At 37.9% G+C, this 18,145-nt stretch overlaps 1 protein-coding gene across 7 annotated transcripts in view; it reads right to left on the bottom strand.

Annotated features, from left to right (window-relative positions):
* Positions 1-732: 732 nt before the first annotated feature.
* Positions 733-18,145, bottom strand: part of LOC113066077 (nuclear receptor coactivator 2-like) — a 100,219-nt gene continuing 82,806 nt past the window's right edge. For 4 of the 7 annotated variants that reach the window (XM_026237690.1, XM_026237688.1, XM_026237689.1 and 1 more), the window contains exons 12-22: positions 15,740-15,935; positions 13,619-13,819; positions 12,499-12,738; positions 12,262-12,391; positions 11,952-12,114; positions 10,822-11,118; positions 10,028-10,105; positions 9,487-9,949; positions 6,263-6,440; positions 5,566-5,758; positions 733-4,143 (exon numbers count right to left, since the gene is read on the bottom strand). In XM_026237690.1, coding sequence (XP_026093475.1) covers positions 4,129-4,143; positions 5,566-5,758; positions 6,263-6,440; positions 9,487-9,949; positions 10,028-10,105; positions 10,822-11,118; positions 11,952-12,114; positions 12,262-12,391; positions 12,499-12,738; positions 13,619-13,819; positions 15,740-15,935 — 2,154 coding nt within the window. In that variant the 3' untranslated portion in view covers positions 733-4,128. The remainder of the gene's footprint in view (positions 4,144-5,565; positions 5,759-6,262; positions 6,441-9,486; positions 9,950-10,027; positions 10,106-10,821; positions 11,119-11,951; positions 12,115-12,261; positions 12,392-12,498; positions 12,739-13,618; positions 13,820-15,739; positions 15,936-18,145) is intronic. The other 3 variants (XM_026237692.1, XM_026237691.1, XM_026237693.1) reach the window with 3 other exon arrangements.

Below are 18,145 nucleotides of genomic sequence, written 5' to 3' on the forward strand. Positions count from 1 at the left end.
CAGTTCAGAGGCTTTTGGTGAAATTGAAAGTCATCAGCGGCATTCATTTAATAATGGGAGTTAACTATGTGCATGAACATGAAGTATCAAAACATCTGCTGTAGATAATTTGATTAAAAAAGTAAAGAAGCGGTGCAGGATTCAAATCTTTAACAGTTATACTTCACTAATATAATAATTATATTATGAGGTACAAATAATTGTTCTAAATAATAAGCACAGTAACTATAATGAATTATGTAGAATCTTTAACTGGTTCTACTATGAGTCACATTTATTTTGTACTTTTGTTTTATTAGTTTTTGTTTGTTTAGCAAAATATAATAAAACATAAAAAAATTAAAACTTAATATTAAATATCTTTTTAGTTTACCACAAATAACAACACAATATTTTATTTTTAGTAGTAATAGCAGTAAGTAATTTGTAATTACTTACAAATTATATGCAAAAAAATATATAAATGTTATTATATTATATATATTTTTTAATTTTATTTTCATTGCCAGAAAAAAATTATAATCTTAATTTTACATAGGAAGAAACGTTATGTGGCATATATATCTTTTTTTTTTTTTTGGCACTTCATTCATTTACTAGCAAAAACAGGGGCATGCAAGCCTTTATTAATTCAACCTTTGTAAATGTCCCATAAAAAAGTTTCTACAAAAGCTTTTATAAAGATCTATGCATCACAAAATTGAAATGGAAAACATTAGCCATGAGATGATAATAAATGTTGCAATAACAGAATCCTTTATTTACAATTCAGTTTGATTCAACATCAAATAGCATCAGCAAAGCCATATTAGTTGACAACTTGCATAACTGTATTTAAATTTCTCTCGGTATATCTAACTTTGCATAAAAGGCTCACACTAAGATTACACACATCGATGCGGATGAACAGAGATGTTAATGTGACCACAACTTGAAAAAAAAAAATACATCTCAGGAGCACAACACTGTAAGCTTTCTCCAAAAAGTCTTTATAAATTACATATTGCTTCGATTTCCCATTGCATCATTTTCATTCTCACACACAACCGAGAAGGTAAAATCAAGACTGTACAAATAATAAATCCCACAACTGATAACAAACAAAACATGGAAAATGAGCAATATCGAGACTGGAGGAGAGAGTGCAGGTGCGTGAGGGAATGGAGAAGAGAGACAGGTATGCATGTATGTATCCAGCAACAGATGAGCAGTAATGAACTGGGACGATCCTGTCAATGATTCACTATACAAATATAATACAGACAACTTTTGTAATATACAAGACAGTAAAACAGATCTAAGGCAATATGCTAAGTCTTAGCATTTCAAGGTTGTTGCATTTAGCTCTAAGAAATTGGCAGACTATACAAAAAGACATTTAAAGTCGGAGAAAAAACCCCCCAAGAGGTAAGGTAAAGACAATTTTAGGAAATTCAATAGCCGTTACAATTCCATGTATTTATTTATTTGAGGGCAAATGGCTCTTTTTGCACTAGCGCTGATAAAAAGACTAGAAAACTCTGCACCACCTTCACATCATGGCTTATATTTATTTCAAAATCGTGACAATCTTTGGACTTTGCAGAAGGGTAGTGGTACAAGTGCGACCTCAGGACTGGCTATTCTCCAATATGATAGTGTAGATGCTTCTGGATGGCGGGCCTTGTTCAAGGCATCCAACATTCATCAGAACTCGGACCAAAAAGGCTTGGAACAAAGGAGTGCGTTAGGCCTACTCCATTTAGTCGACAAATGTTAGCAAGGTTCGCTGAAATCGATAATTAAATCAAATTTTCATCAATGCAGGTGTTTCTCAAAGTACAGTTTTGAATGGTGGGACGCTTCATCCAAACAATGTGAAATCAAAACTGTATTTACAGAGTTCAAAAAGGAAAAGCCAAAGCTATACCAAGACACCAGGTAGGCTATATTCAGCGCATAATGACAGAGCTGGTCGTTGCAAACCTCAGTTGCTGCTGGTACATACAGTATATACTTAATAAAACATGTAGTAGCCTACTTTTTTATTTGCTTTTTGTTTTTTAACACACCAGCTTAAACATAGATGACATGGCGATATTTTCAGCGAAAGCTAAAGGCTGTCCGTTTAACCCCGATACAAACCGTGTGCAAACATGAGACGAAAACGAAATGAAAGGTATGTTTAAGTCTACTGATCAATCCAAAGGCAATGAAATTTGGCTTCGTCCTCAGATAAGCTAGAAAACACAAACTGTATCGCGTACATTACAGCGTTAAGAGCTCACGTGCCTGTAGTGACCGCTCATTCAAATCTGAACCGTTGATCCGGAGGTTTTCAAGACGGCGGACATTTAGTGAGTCGTGGTTTGAAGTCGTGATTTACGGGATCAAAAATCTGCCTGGAACGCCGCGTTAAGTGTGTATGGTCAAATAGCCACGCAAAACATAAATGCTGCTTTTTTAGTCTATTTATTAATTTATCTTTTTTTTTTTTTTTTGGCTACACCAGAACTAAAACCTGCATTTCACTGAGGAACAAATAGGTTTGGAAATATTGTTTTTGTCTTACTCAAAACAGAAACCACAATAATAATAGGCTTAAAAAAAAAAAAATGATATCCTTAATACTGAGTTTGAACCGGGGAGCAAAATGTGTCTCCTGAAAAGTCCTGTACAAAAAATTACAAAAAGAAACAAAATTAAATCTCAAGTAATATTTATTGCTTGTTGTCTTTTCTTACACACCCCGGTTTCTGCTTGTACCTATAGCATCTGGCGTGAAGCACGTCACTCCACACAACGGAGAAAGCACGCTTCAGTGTTGAGTTTATGGCTGTGTTGGGTTCCTCCGGTGGGGCTCCCGGCTAAAGGCTTAGAAGCAAGCGAGTATCTGTACACTGTACACACAGAACCCTCCCAGACCCCCACACCCGGGAAAGAAGGACCACCTCACCCCAGCTCCTCTTCCTTAGTACCACAGGAATCAACGCATCCTCATCTTCCCACCAAACAAACACCTCCTCGTGAGAAATTCTCTTTAGTTCTAGAAACAGTTAAGACCGGACTTTGAGGGGAGGAAGGGGTTATATATCGAAAAACTAAATAAAATAAAAAAATAAATATAATACGAAAAAAAACCCCCTCCCATTACTGGTATTTACAATCTACCATCATTTCATGTTACTAACCACAACGAAACACGTTCTCTCTGAAACTACTGGACCAAGGAAAACTAAAAATCCACAGGTATGCTGAACGTTTTTCTTATTCGGAGGCAATTCATGTGGACTTTCTTTCATTCTAACCGATGGTTTATAAAGAAATCTACAATGTTAATAAAAAAAAAAAAAAAAAAAAACTATACATTAAAAATAAAACTTAATTTAATACACAAGAAACCTTTTGACTAAATTAAGTCTAATTTTATAAACCATCATCTGAATTCTCATAATCTATATGCAGATGCCTTTTCAACATCAATCGATCTTTATTTGCACTGTGAAAAAAAAAAAATAATAATAAAACAAAAAGGCAAAATGGCTGAATTTTGAGTTTGGTTTTTAAAATGCAGTCTTCTTGTCGGTTTTGAAACGTCAGATTGGAAAGAAGTCCGAAAGAGAGATGGTTGGGCAAAAAGAACGTCTTCTTAAGAAGAGTCTGAAGTCCAGAGGACGAACCGGGAAGAAAGACAGGGAAAAAGAGAGAGGGGGGAATACATTCATGGGAGACAAGGATTCCGATGCCAGTGTCACAGAGTCTTTTCAGGGGAGACCTAAGTCACACTACGGTGAATGCAGCGGAGCAGACTGACGGAAAGGGCTTGCAGTGTAAGTACGGGACAGAAGGCCGTGCTTGACTGAAGGAGGTGGACGAGGGGGGTGGGGGGTATAGGCCAAAGTGTCAGTGTGTGTGTGTGTGTGAGTGAGAAAGAGAGTGAGGCAGAGTGTCCATCCCCTCCGAGCTCCAGTACCCCTGATGCATCCTCTAGAGATGTCCAGTAGGGGGCAGTAGACAGGCTCTCTAAAGACCCGTACAGCCCTGATAGCAGCTTAAACAGCACAGCATCACTCCAATCCCTCCTTGATCACGCTGCAGCTGAAACTCACTCATCAAACAGCTTCAATAAACTCGGTCATCTGCCCCGGGTCAACAATACTTCTGCTGTGGGAAAGAGGAAAAAGAAATCTGGTCTTAGACTCTTTTCTTCACAGAAATCGTATATGAGGTTGTTTTTTATGTCAGTATTCACATTGTGGCAAAGTGTTTTAATTAACCATAATTAAGTTGTATGGTAAAAAAATGTGTTTGCACTTAACAGTCTTTACTTAATGTCCTTATGCATGAGTTTTGATCACTGTTTACATGTAACTGAAATCCTAAAATAAATGTGTTCCTAGAAAGTGATCATCAAAAGACTTGGATTTAACTGCTTGATTCATATGGAGTCACTTTCTGATGCCTTTATAACCATTTTGAATCTTCTTCATTTCGGTAACCTTTCAGGTTCCATTAAAAAGATCTTCATTTGTGTTTCAAAAAATTAACCAAAATCTTATGGTCATTTTTGAATTATTTTTTTCTTTACATTATTTCTATATTTCAGCAGCTTTGACTGGATGGACCCTGAGCCAAAGAAACACTGTAATAAATCAAGACAGGTAAAGTACTTTTTAAAAGCTCTCGTAACCCAGTTTCACGTACCCCTCACTAAAATGTGTTTTAATGGCAAACTTTGTGTTGCCATGAAGAGATAATTACAGCTAAGAAACCGAGAGTAATAATTATTAAACCTCCACTAATTGCAAAATGCTAAATTATTAAGACTTGTGACTATTCACGCATCTTTGGAATAAATCAGCAGACTGAGAATTCAACGTCCGAAGCGCACAATCAAACTAATGCAACTTAGTTAAATATTCATACTATTTAAACTTAAAAGCTGCAGCGGACTGTGTAAAGCATAACAAATATTGACTATATAACTGGCGATATATGAATATATTTAATAACTCTTTTAAAGGAAAAGATATTGAAGGATTAAAAAGTTTGAGGTCAGTAAGATTTTTTTAATGCTTTAGGAACAAGTTTCTTATGTTCACCAAGCCTGTATTTATTTGATCAGTTAATTAATTATTTATTTTATCAATTTATATATTACTACAATTTAAAATAACTTGTCTTGTTTTGAATGATAAAGCTGTATCAGCATTTTAGTATTACTCCAGTCTTCAGTGTCACATGATCCTTCAGAAATCATTCTAATATGCTGATTTGTTGCTTAAGAAACATTTTGGATCATTAACAAATGTTGAAATAAGTAGATTCATGTTTTTGTGGAAATGTTATCTTTTTCAGAACTCTATATATTTTTACTAAACTCCTTGGTGGAACATTGAGGAGTTTAAATGTGCTTCATTAGCGATCAAAAGTTTAGAGTTTGACCAGTGCTGCAAAGTAGTTTCACTCTAAAGATGGGTTTCTAAATGAGCTCGTATGGGTTCCCAAAAGGCAATAAACGTTCACACTGTTTATAATAGACAAAGGTGTCACATGACTCAGAAACTGACTGTGTATTTGTCTAACCTGTTCAGGGCCCATGTTGGCCATATTGCCCCCAGGTCCAGAGTTCATAGAGCTCATGCTCATCTGGTTGCCCATTTGGCCCATGTTACTTGAGTTGGTGCCCATGGGCACATTAAGATTCATGCCGTTACCATTGTACATGTTGTTACCGGCCTGCTGGGCAAACTGAGGTGGCGACTGCTGAGTGAACATACTGTGGAGGGAAGCAGATAAATGTAGAAGAACGTTCAGGTGGGAAAAATGATTCATCTGCTTCCTGAATTGAAAACGTTAAACATATTTCATGTCTGATAACATTTCACACACACACACACACACTACGGTTCAAAAGTTTGGGGTTAGGGAGGTTTTTAATTAAGTCTGATGTTCACCAAGGCTGCATATATTTAATTAAAAATAAACCGTAATATTGTGAAAAAAACTGTACAATGTTTTTGTCTGGATAAATGTTACACATTTTTTTGCGGGATTCTCTGATGAACAGAAAGTTCAAGAACAGTATTTATTCAAAACCGTAATCTTTTATAATGTTATAAATATAATCACTTTTCACTGTCACTTTCGATTAATTTAATATCCTTTGTGAATAAAAGCATTTATTTCTTAAAAAAAAAAATCTTGCTGACCCCAAACTTTTGAAAGGCAGTGTGTGTGTACATATACACACACACACACTATACGAGACGTAAAGCTGTACCTGTTGGCATTAATGCTGCCCTGTGTCCAGCCGTTCATGTCAGGGGAGGACTGGAAAGAGGTGTTGCCCTGCGCCTGTTGCATCATGGGACTCTGGGCGTGGCCCATCCTGGGAGACATGAGGGGGCTCTGAGGGGTGGCGGCACCACCGAACCCGGCTTCCGACTGCTGACTCATACCTGATACACACAAACACACACACACACACACGCACAGACATGAAGAGACAAACTCTGGCTCGCTATAAACATACATCAAAGAACTATTTAACACAAGTGAGGTCATTATTACTGTACAGTGCTTTTCACATCATATTCACTCTCACACTGTCAGACAACATCTACATTTAGCACCCAGAAATTAAATAGAACTGCAACTATGACAACAATTAATAAAAAAAATGACAAAATCTAAACAAATGTGTTGTTTAGATTAGCTGAACATCATTTTGAGAAATGCAGACGCAGAAATCATATCGAGAATATTTCAGCCCATCTCCATAATCAAAAGTGAGGAATCAAGAGGGCTTTAGAGGTGTTATAAGCAGGCAGTGAGACAGAGTCACACATGCAGGTTAGTGTTAGTGGCTGAAACAGCCAGAGAAAAGAGGTTGGGTGGGTGGGATTGAGGGGTGGGGTCTGGGTCACCGCATAATTGGTTTAAAAATCAACTGCTCCGCCTCCACTGATCACCATCAGCCAATTAGTCTAGGCAGGACAGACACTGACACATATGACACAGCACAGGCATACACACAGGCACAATGATCAATAGTTTAACACAACTTAAGCCTGGCCTAAATCAGGGGTAACCAACCCTGCTCCTGGTGATCGACTGTCCTGCAAAGTTTAGCTCCAACCCTAATCAAACACACCTGCCTTAAATTTTTAAGTGATCCTGAAGACCTTAATTAGCTGCTTCAGGTGTGTTTGATTAGGATTGGAGCTGAACTTTGCAGGAGCAGAAGCAGGGTTGGTTACCCCAGGCTTAAATGATAAACTGATCATCTGACTGCATCAGTAGCTCATGTGTTACATATAGATTTACTGTGGCAGAGTACAAAGATGGATGTTCTGGATTATGTCAATTCTGAATCTGAAGATGCAATCTTAATGCCACTGATCTGTTGAATTTTGCTGATTACCACAGAATGATTTCAACTCGCTCTTGAATGCAAAATGCAATTAGTATTTCATTTCATTGGAAGCATAACAGGGTCATTGAGTGGGTGGCAAAGTCTAAAATATGCAAATGATCACACTATTTGATTTTAAAAGCTGAGCTGTGAATGATAATATTTTTCTGTGGTAATAGACAACAATTGGGTTTATAGACATTAATTTGGAAATAACCTGAAGTATTCCTGTAATATATTCTTATTACACGTGGGAAAACCATTAGTGAGTCTTCTGCCCTCTAGTGCCACATTCTACCAGAACATTACGATCTTTCAAGGGCACTACATAAGGACAATTACTTAATACTGATTTACTACCATAAAGTGCTAAATAACCCAATCTAGTTCACAGTACTTGGCTAGACAACCATAAACTGATGTATAAAAGCCCAAATACTCACTGAAACCGTTTTTAAAGTTTAGATCACGAAACATTAATAGATACTAATGAATTTTGGTCTTTAGTTTTATGACAGCATCTAATGTAATAATAAAGTACATGATAATATAATCCAGAAACTATAAATCTCATTAAATCTCTCTCTCTCGTCATGTGTTATTGTATACTATTAAATATTTATTAAGATTTTAAATTCGATTTTATTTTTATATTTCCATTTTAATTTAAGACTTAGTCACTTTTGTTACATGCTTTTTTTCTTTTTTAAAATGTTTTATTTAGCTGTATTTTCATATCAGTTTTAGTCATTTTTGAATTTCAACGTATTCCAGTTAATGGCCAAGGCAATATTTCTAAATTTAATTTAAAGGGATAGTTCACCCCAAAATGAAAATTCTGTCATTAATTACTCTTCAGGTCGTTTCAAACCCCTAAGAGCTTCATTCATCTTCGTAACACAAATTAAGATATTTCTGATGAAATCCGAGAGCTTTCTGACCCTCCATTGACAGCAAAGTTACTGAAACGTTTTAGTTCATGTGACATCAGAGGTTCAACCCTAATGTTATGAAGCTATGAGAATACATTTTGTGCTCATAGAAGACAAAAATATCTAATTTAATTCAATAATTTCTCCTTGTTGCATTTACAAGGGTACCATGTTGCATGTGTGTTAATTTCTCTGCCTGCAAACAAGGCGCAGCACATCTTAGTTTTGCGTCAGAACGCTGGCTCCTGCATCAGCAGCACTACCAGACACATATGTCATGGTACTCTGTTGAACATGCGTTGACTGTCAGGAAAGAGATTTTTTTTTTTTGAATAAAGTTTTTTTTTTTTCAGCTTCATAACATTATGGTTGAACCACTGATGTCACATGGACGTTTTTAACCTTATTACCTTCCTGGGCCATAAAACGTTGTATTGCTGTCTATACAGGGTCAGAAAGCTCTCAGATTTCATCAAATATATCTTAAATTACGTTCTGAAGATGAACGATGGTCTTACAGGTTTGGAATGACTTCAGTGTTAGTAATTATATATATTATATATATATATATATTTTTTATTTTTTTCATTTTTTTTTTTTAAGCCGAAAAAAACCCCCTGTTTTTAATAGTTTTAGTTAAAAAAAATAACAACACGTCGTTCCTCCTTCCATGAAACAGGTGGAAAGGTGCACTTTTAAGAACATCCATGGCTATTTTTATTTTTAGAACACATTAATGGTGCTTTTTTGTTATTCTGGAGTCCAGACTTCATTCATTTGGAAAATGAAATAAATAAATAAAAGAATCACCTTTTGTGTTCCACAAAAGAAAAAAGTTAAAAAGATTTATAACAACATGGGGGTTTAGCAAATGATGTCAAAATTTGAATTTTTACATAATCATTTAATTCTTTTATAATATAATATTTTAGGATTGGATTTGACTATAGTTGCTGGATTAGTATTTTTACACAGCTGACCTGTGTCTAGAAAATTGCATTTCCAATTATACCATGTCGTTTGTCCCTGAACTTTATGATTTTGAACCGCACATTCAGATCACACACGTTCAGCCTGTAGTGTTGCTGGTCGCAGGTGTGTGTGTTTGTGTGTATGGAAGCGCATGACACACAGACAGAGAGAAAGGGCAGGCAGTACCTGAGCTGGGGAACTGAAAGGCACTGTGCTGCATTTGAGGGCTCATAACAGCCCCAAACTGTCCGCTCAGATTGCCCAGCATCCCCTGGTTAGCTAGACTCATCTGAGAGCCATGCATGGCGTTGTGGGAGAGGAGCTGGGGGGCGGGGAGGTTGGGAGAACCGGGGGAGAAAGGGCTGCTGGAGGGGGGCGGCGAGGCCAGGCCTGTACCGTAGTTGGGTGGATAGGGGAACTGCTGGGGGTTGGCCTGGGGGATCCGTGGATTGTTCATGGCTCCGGGCATGCCTGCTGTGGCCGCCGCCATGTTTGGCGGCAGGTTGAGGCCCTGGGCTCGCATGACCATGCTGCGCTGCTGCTGCTGCTGCTGCTGCTGCTGCCGCTGTTGGTCCAGCTGACGTTGGCGCAAGTGATTACTCAGCAACTCTCTCTGCCGCTGGGCCAGCATCTGAGCGTTGATTGTCCCCTGGGAAGACAGAGAGAGTTAGGCATGTTATTTCGGCATCGGAGCACAAGGGAGAATGCAAGAAGTGATTCAGCGTACCTGATTTGGAACGTTGGGTCTTAGAGGTAGGTTCATATTTGACACTCCAGCCATCGGATTCATCATAGGCTGACGATTCTGGAACAAGCAGCACATTGTAGAATCATTTCAAAAGCATAATCACTCGTCTGAATTTTCAATACTCAAGCAATACATTTCAACAATTGCTCTGTTCAATATAATGGCTCTTTCTTGTAAGACACTGACTTTACAATTTGAATTCTATATAGCAAACAACACTATAGTGGTGTGATACAAACAACAACATGCTCTAGTGCTGTAATCTATGAAAAGCACTGAACCTAGCCATTGTGCAAGATAGTATATTACAAATACACAATTACTATATAGTAAAAAGTTAAATATATAGAATATACATTTTTCTTTCTTTAAAGTATTTAAAACCTACTGTATATAATAGTGCATTAAGTGTGTACGTGTAATATATATATATATATATATATATATATATATATATATAATCATTGACTGTAGCTTTAAATTGCCAGAAACTAAACAGTTAAGAGGCATGACCCCTAAATAAACCCAAAATGAGGTCAAGGATCAATTTCTGAAATGTCCAGCAGGGGGCAGTTAACCACAGACTGTTTTACTTCACCAGTCTGATTTAGATTCAATTAGGCCTTTAAAATGGGTGTATATGAATAGGAAAAAAAGTAATATTGATGACATAACCAGACAATATTATGAATAGGAAATAAAAAAATAACCAGTTTTACTCTACTTTATTCAAGAGCGTTCTTTCTTCCCATGTATGAGAGTGTAAACCGTACCTGCTGTGCTTGTAGCCTGTGTTGAAGCTGCAGTCTGAGTGCGTTGGGTTGAGTGGGGACGGCCCCGGTGGGCCTGAGTCCTGGTCTAGCCTGCATGCGGAGAATGGGGTAGCCCGGCCTCTGCCCCATCTGTCCTGCCATGCCATGGAAGCTGGGGTCCTGCATGGACGTGTACCCACCCTGCTGAATGTGGGCCTGGGAGGCGGTGTACTGCTGCTGGCCGTACATGGGTGGCTTCTGATCCATCATCATACTGGGGTCCTGACCGGGGAACTGATCCTGCTCCACCGGCTGAGCCTGAGCACAAGTGAGTAAACAACATTACATTTAAACTTAGTAATGCCATATGTGTGTGTGATGGTAATAGCTAATGCACGTTATAAATCCGACAGTTCTGGACCTGGATTTTGTATTAATGCACTGAAATTTCAGCAAGCGAAAAAGAATCTCGTCTCAAATAACCACTCAATCATTGTTTTAACCACAGAAAGATGGCAATAAAACATCTTAGTTTGTATAACTCTAGAGAGGAGCATTTTGCTAATATTCACTATTTTATATATTAAATATATGTTTGTAAGTTTAAACAAAATCTGTCAAGAAAGCAAGTTTTTATTACAGATTCCATTTAAATTTTAGTTTATATTTTTACAACAAATTGGAGTAGAAAGATAAGTATATTAAAAAAGTTAATATAAAAGATGCCTTGCATGCAATAAAAAAGCTAATTAAATGTAAATGTAATTTTATTAACTGATTAATAAAAGAAACCTTTTCAGTTTCAGTGTTTCAGGGCAAAAAATAAAATAGAAATCAGAAAAATTTGTTCGTTGCATCACTAGTATTTTAATGCAAGTTTTTATTATAGTCATTTATTTAACATTTATTTAAATGTTTATATTTTTAACCACAAATTGGAGTAGAAACAATTATATAATTATAATGTTGACTTAAAAACTACCTTTGGTGCAAGTAAAATGTTTGATCTGAGTGATGATTGAGTAAGTTTGATTAATTAGCTGATTAAAGTCAATTTGATTAATTAATCGATTTTTTAAATAAAGTTATTTCGGTTCTGTTGTTAGGTACACAAAAGAGGCTGGGTTGTAGAACAAAGGTGTTCAACCTACCCGTCCCACCAAAGCCGGGATGCCCAGAGCACGGTCAATCTCCTCCAGGCCGTCGAAATCTTTGAGAACCGTGTAGAGCTGGCTGAGCAGAGCGCCTTCATCGGACGGACCCTCAGAGGCAGGAGGGCACAAAACATCCTCACGAGAACCGCTATACATAGAGCTTACAGAGATGAGAGACTCATTAAAGAGCTGAGACCCAAAACGGAGTGTATTTGTCTAGTTATTTTCTTACAGAAGGACAAAAAACCCAAAACACTCTAATAAAGTGGCGGGCCTTAAAACAGTGACAGTAATAAATGCTGTTTACCTGTTCTGGTTCCCAAACGGCACTGGCTCTATAGGCATCACACTGTCTGGCCATGGAGCCGTCTGATTGGGCGGTGCCTGTTGCTGGGGAAACTGGTGGCCAGCCATGCCCATGTCCATGTTTGACTGGGCTAAGGAAGAAACAGCAGATGATAAAAGATCATTCAAAACAGTTATCCTCAAGTGCTTTTCTATACTTTCTGTAAAGCTCTATGTATCCGTTTCTGTGTCCATTTACCATTGGGCATCATCTGCGACTGAAGCATCTGTCTTGGTCCAGGCTGGCTGTTGGGCCTCATGGGCATGCCTGCACCAGAGTTGGGCCCCATGCGAGAGTGGAGCGCCCCCTGTGTGAGGGAGTGCTGGCCGGCGGGAGCAGCTGTGACAGGCGAGGCTGCGCTACCGCCCGGACCAGGACCCTGTGCACCCCAACTGTCCTGCTGCATACCTACACGGGGACCATTATTACCCATGACTCCTTTAAAAAAGAGAAAGAAAGGGGGCTTTTCAATTTTGAAGGTAACACTAAACTAAATGGTATTAGCAACACGTGGAAGGGGACATTTTTGACTGAAATGTACACTACTGTTTAAAAGTTTGTGGATATTGAAAAAAAAGTCAACACTTTTATTAAACTAGAATGCATTAAATTGATCAAAAGTGGCAGTTAAGACATTTACCATGTTAAAAATTATTATCCAAAGATGTATTAAAATAGAGAAATTCTTTTAAATCGAAATAATATTTCAAATAATACTGTTCTTACTGAATTGGGTTGTGAAATTTAGGCTACGATTATATTATTCAGTATTTTATTCAGCTGACCTAAGCTAAGGGTGAACTGACAAAATAAAATAGATATAGAAAAAAAAACAGTGGTATGTATAAAACCACAGTGTCATTTCATCTTCACAAATGTGATATTTCAAAACATGCAGACACGATCACAGCAGAAACCCTACAATTCTTTCTCAGGTTATGAGACAATCATATCTAGCTGCTCACAGTCTCACTTTATGTGCACATTCATTTGCAAGCATATGTAACCCACCACACACAAACAAAAGGTGCACGGGGGGCTCGCTTTTGATCTGACTCAACACCTGTGTGCCGTTTTACACATTTGTCTTTCTCTCGGCCAACACATCATGCTTGACTGTGCATTACTGATCAAACTGAAACTTTGGTTTGTACACGGTCGGTGCGGCATTGGAACATTCCTCTCATAGTAGGTGTAAAGTGTGGGGGAAGCCCTGTGTTCCACCGCATATTTACAGACAAAATGTACTTCTATTGTATTTAAGGTTACTGCATCAGTGAATACGAAGCACTGCATTTCTGACCCCAGCTCAACTCACCTGCATTGACCATGTTGGGCTGATTAGGCATAACACTGTGGTTTCCCATCATGCCTTGCTGCTGCATGAGCGAGTAAGGGCTGTTGTTCCTCATCAGAGGGTACTGACCCTGAGCGCCTTTAGCAGCCATGTTCATATCCAAAGACACGCTTCTGACTGGAGGAGCTCTGCCCGGCTGACCTGGTCGTGGAGCGCCAAAATCTATGAACACACACAGCAAATATCCAATAAATGAAAAAAGTATTTAGTTGAACTCTGGAATTAAAAGTTTATAGAAAAAAAGACACCAATTTGAAAAAGTCTGTCTCTTATGCTCACCAAAACAGCATTTATAGGATCAAAATACAATGTCAAAAACTGATATTGTGATATAATTAACATTTTTATCATTATTGTCAATGTCGAAAACTGTTGTGATGATTCATATTCCTGTGTAAACTGATAAAAACAGTTATTCCAGGATTCTTTGAAGTTCATTTATCTCAAAAAATTTTCTGTAACAATATAAATGCATTTACTGTCACTTTTAATCAAACATGCTCGCTGAAAATAGTATTTTGATTCTTTCAAAAAAAAAAAAAAAAATCTTACTGACACATCTTTTGAACAGTGGTGTATCAAAATGTCTCTGATGACAGTTCGTGAGAGAGAATATCCACTCCGCTGAGAAACAAATGTGTCGTGAGAAACTCATGTTCCACCTGCTCATAGTTTCGGTCAGCCCCTGGGCACACTTGAATAGTTTCAGGGTGTTTCGTAAAAATTATGACATGAAAACATAAAGCACTCCGGGTTCATCTTCACGCTTGTGTAATTCTAAATATTTTTGCAAATACATTGGGACGCCGTTTGTGGACACAGGAATTTTTTCCCTGCTGTCACCTCGTAAACAAACGCAAATAAAATCCAAGACTACTCAGTGAAACTCTTTGTAAACACACACTGGTTAGGATTGGGTGCAATCTGGATAGTTGTCCTAAAGGACGTCGATTACACAATATGAGGCAAAGCTCAAACCAATGTGTTACATTGGTCTAATCTTACACCAGCGTTCAAGAGGGGGTTTGTGCATAAATATGAGCGATAAGGCAATTATATGACTATTTGAACACAAGTAAGCATGCTTGGGAAAAACCTGCAATATTTATGCATTTGCTCTTTTAAAGGTGCAGTTACATTAGCAAAATGTAATGTGAAAAAGGGTCCGCTGTGTATTATCAATAGTGTTGAGATGAAGCACAGTTCACACAGAAGACACTTTCAAACTAAGTAGCTTTCTGATGGTCAGCACCGCAAATTTGCATAACTTAAACATGAGTGACTGTGCTCTAACACAGAACTCCCAATCCCGATTTACAGTCTGGACAAATTGACACAAGTTGTAATTTACACAACAACAGTGTTTTGGGGGTATGAAAAAGCAAACTTTTGAATACGGGTTTTAAAGGAACACTCCACTTTTTTTGAATATAGGCTCATTTTCCAACTCCCCTGGAGTTAAACAGTTCAGTTTTACCGTTTTCTATTCCATTCAGCCGATCTCTGGGTCTGGTTGTAGGACTTTTAGCTTAGCTTAGCATAGATCATTGAATCTGAATAGACGTTAGCATTTTTATATTTTTCCTAGTTAAAACTCGACTCGTCTGTAGTTACACTGTGTTCTAAGACTGACAATATATGAAAGTTGCAATTTTCTAAGCCTATTTTTTTTTAAAAAGTGGAGTGTTCCTTTAAAGTGAAAGTTTTAGAAAACAACACCACTGAAAAAGAAAACATCATCATTTCTGGGTAAACTACAAAAATGAGATTTTGTGAAGTCATGCACTTTATGTGTTCAGTCTATAGCCATGTGTAGCAGAGTTGTTTTATATTGTGACATCGCCAACTACTGGCCTGGCACGCATAATACAGCATTTTTTTTAAATGCAAAAAAATTAAAAATTCTGTTTTTAGTACATTACTGAAGTGTGAATGGTACATTCAGTCATTTAGTTTTTCTTTGCAACTCTTTACCAATTTGGCAAGTTTATAATGTGTTTTAAAATCTGCTCAGATTTCAGAAGTCTTACATTTTCCAGCCATTGGATGAAAACTGTAGGAGAATGTGTGTGTGTTACTCACTCTGTTGGCCCACAGCCTGTAGTGCTCTTTGTTGCTGGGGACCCATGTTGGTTCCACCATCTCCAGTCATCTGCAGGATGTCATTGATGATTGACTGCTTGTCCACAGCAGCAGGCAAAGACACAGGCCTGGAATCCGCAAACAGTCCTGGCTGACTGTTCTGTAAATCATCCAGAATATCATCCAGCTCGCTTGACTGCAAACACACAAGGAAACTCCTTTAGTTTAGTATTTTCATTAGTCTCTTCAGTTTGTTGTCTAATATCAAAAACAGGTTTGCCAAGGTCAAATTTCTGGTGGGTTTTAGATGCACATGAAAACATGTTCTTATACATAACACGCCAATGCATATATAACGGCTATGTTTTGTATAGTCACAAGGTTTGGTATCTCAGCAGCGAAAGTCTTCCTCCTGATACACACCCCTCTCCCTCTCACATGTGCGCACACACACACACACACACACAGGACTGGAATCTAGGACACCATTCACATTAAGTTAAAGGAGGCTAGCTGAACACTACTCCATTTGCCATGGTTCGGTTACCATCTTTAAAGATTGCTAGATTGCTTCTCCATCAGAGCAAGATCTTCTAAATGCACGCAAGCAAACGCACACTCTCTGCATGCCTGGGAACGCAGCTTGACTTTAAATACACCATCGATCTGACTTCAAATCCTTTCATCTCCTTCATAAGCTTTTAAAAATATTTATTACCTTTGAAATCTAAATGCACACTTGGCTGTAGTGCACTACAGTTCTGATATATATTTATATATTTGAAACATCTACCCTAATGCATTTCTAACTTTTTTTTTTAATTCTGGCTTGAGTTTGACAAAGTCCAACTCAGCCTGTTGAGATAAAGAAACCTTCTTGGAGCGGTGCATTTCAGATAAACAATATTGACTCAAAGATTCAGAACTGTACTTTTTTGTTTTGTTTATCTAGAGCTGTCGTCGTCTATAAGAAAAGACTGAAATGCAAACAACTTCTGTTAAATGACACTAAATAAATGCTAAATCAAGTGTTCCGTACACAAGCACTCTACAGCTGGAGATTTAAATATTTACGCTGGGTAATATATAGATTTTAGGAGAATGCCAGTTCTGGAACTTTCAAGAAACAAGCATTGAAGTCCTTAAGCCACCACAAGGGGGCAGCACACATGACATCTATATTACAATCAGGAAAGCAAATCTATTTATCTGCCCATCTGAATGATTACACCTATAATACATGTAAATTACATTATATAAATATTTATTTATCTATACACAGTATATATAGAAAACTTTGACTTCAGGACAGTGGATGAGAGAGTGTGTCTGTGTGTTTCAGGGCTGTTGTGGAGGGTAGTTAAGGTTAAAGGTCAAAGATCACATGCTGTATATTATTCTGTGGGTCGAACGTTTGCCTTCATGCGGCATGTCTGCAGCCTAATGAAGCTGTCGGCCTCTCTTGCCGTTGATTTGCGGCGGAAAAGCGCTGCACAAACAGGATGCGAGTGGAGAGGAGGAACTGCTTAATGAGGTCACTCTCCTTGTGTAGCGCTCGGAAGCTCTTTTTCCCGATCTATCCTCTCTCTCCTCTCATCTCATCTCATGCATACACACATACTTGCACACACACTTGTGTGTGCACCCCATGTCCCTGGCTGGCCTCTTGAATCAAACCTGCTGAAGATTATTCACTGTCCATGCATCTCACAGTCTGCTTGTTTCAGCCTTCCTGTCCTCCTCTTTCCAATTATCGCTCACTGCCTTCTCTCTTGTGTATTATCAGTGTGCACTCGCTCAGTCCAGACAGGAAGGTGCTTGTGCATTAGCATGGATTCTTTATATCGCACTGAGCTGCACCTTCATGGATCACTTTCTTGCCAGTGGGAGCGTTGACGTCAGTGTGATGTTGAGCCAATGGTGGAAAAGCTCCCTGTGTGGAGATCTATGGGAGCTGTGTTTCTCATCAGCTACCAGAGCACTTACAGTCAAACTATCCAACATATTCCACTATAATTTACACTTTTGGATGTGGGTATTTAATAAATGACATGTCCATGAACTTTTACTGTTAACATCAGGATTTTAAGTTGAATCGCATATGAATGCATAAGGAAAAGTGTAAATATTGAGGTTCTGTGAGTGGCAATAAAAATTTTTTTCCTTTTTTTTACCATTTTAAAATCACTTGCAGTTCACTTTAACAGTCTTAAGACATGACAAATAAACCGTATTATTATTAGGTCACAGGTACTGCAGCTATACTACCATTCAAAACTTTGGGGGTCGGTAAGATGTTTGAATTTCTTTTTTTAATAAGTCTCTTATGCTCACCAAGACTGAGTTTATTTGATCAAAAAATACAGTAAAAACAGTAATATTGTGAAATACTACCATTTAAAATAA

This window comes from Carassius auratus, chromosome 49 (genome assembly GCF_003368295.1).
Source record: "Carassius auratus strain Wakin chromosome 49, ASM336829v1, whole genome shotgun sequence".
NCBI classification, from domain to species: Eukaryota; Metazoa; Chordata; class Actinopteri; order Cypriniformes; family Cyprinidae; genus Carassius; species Carassius auratus.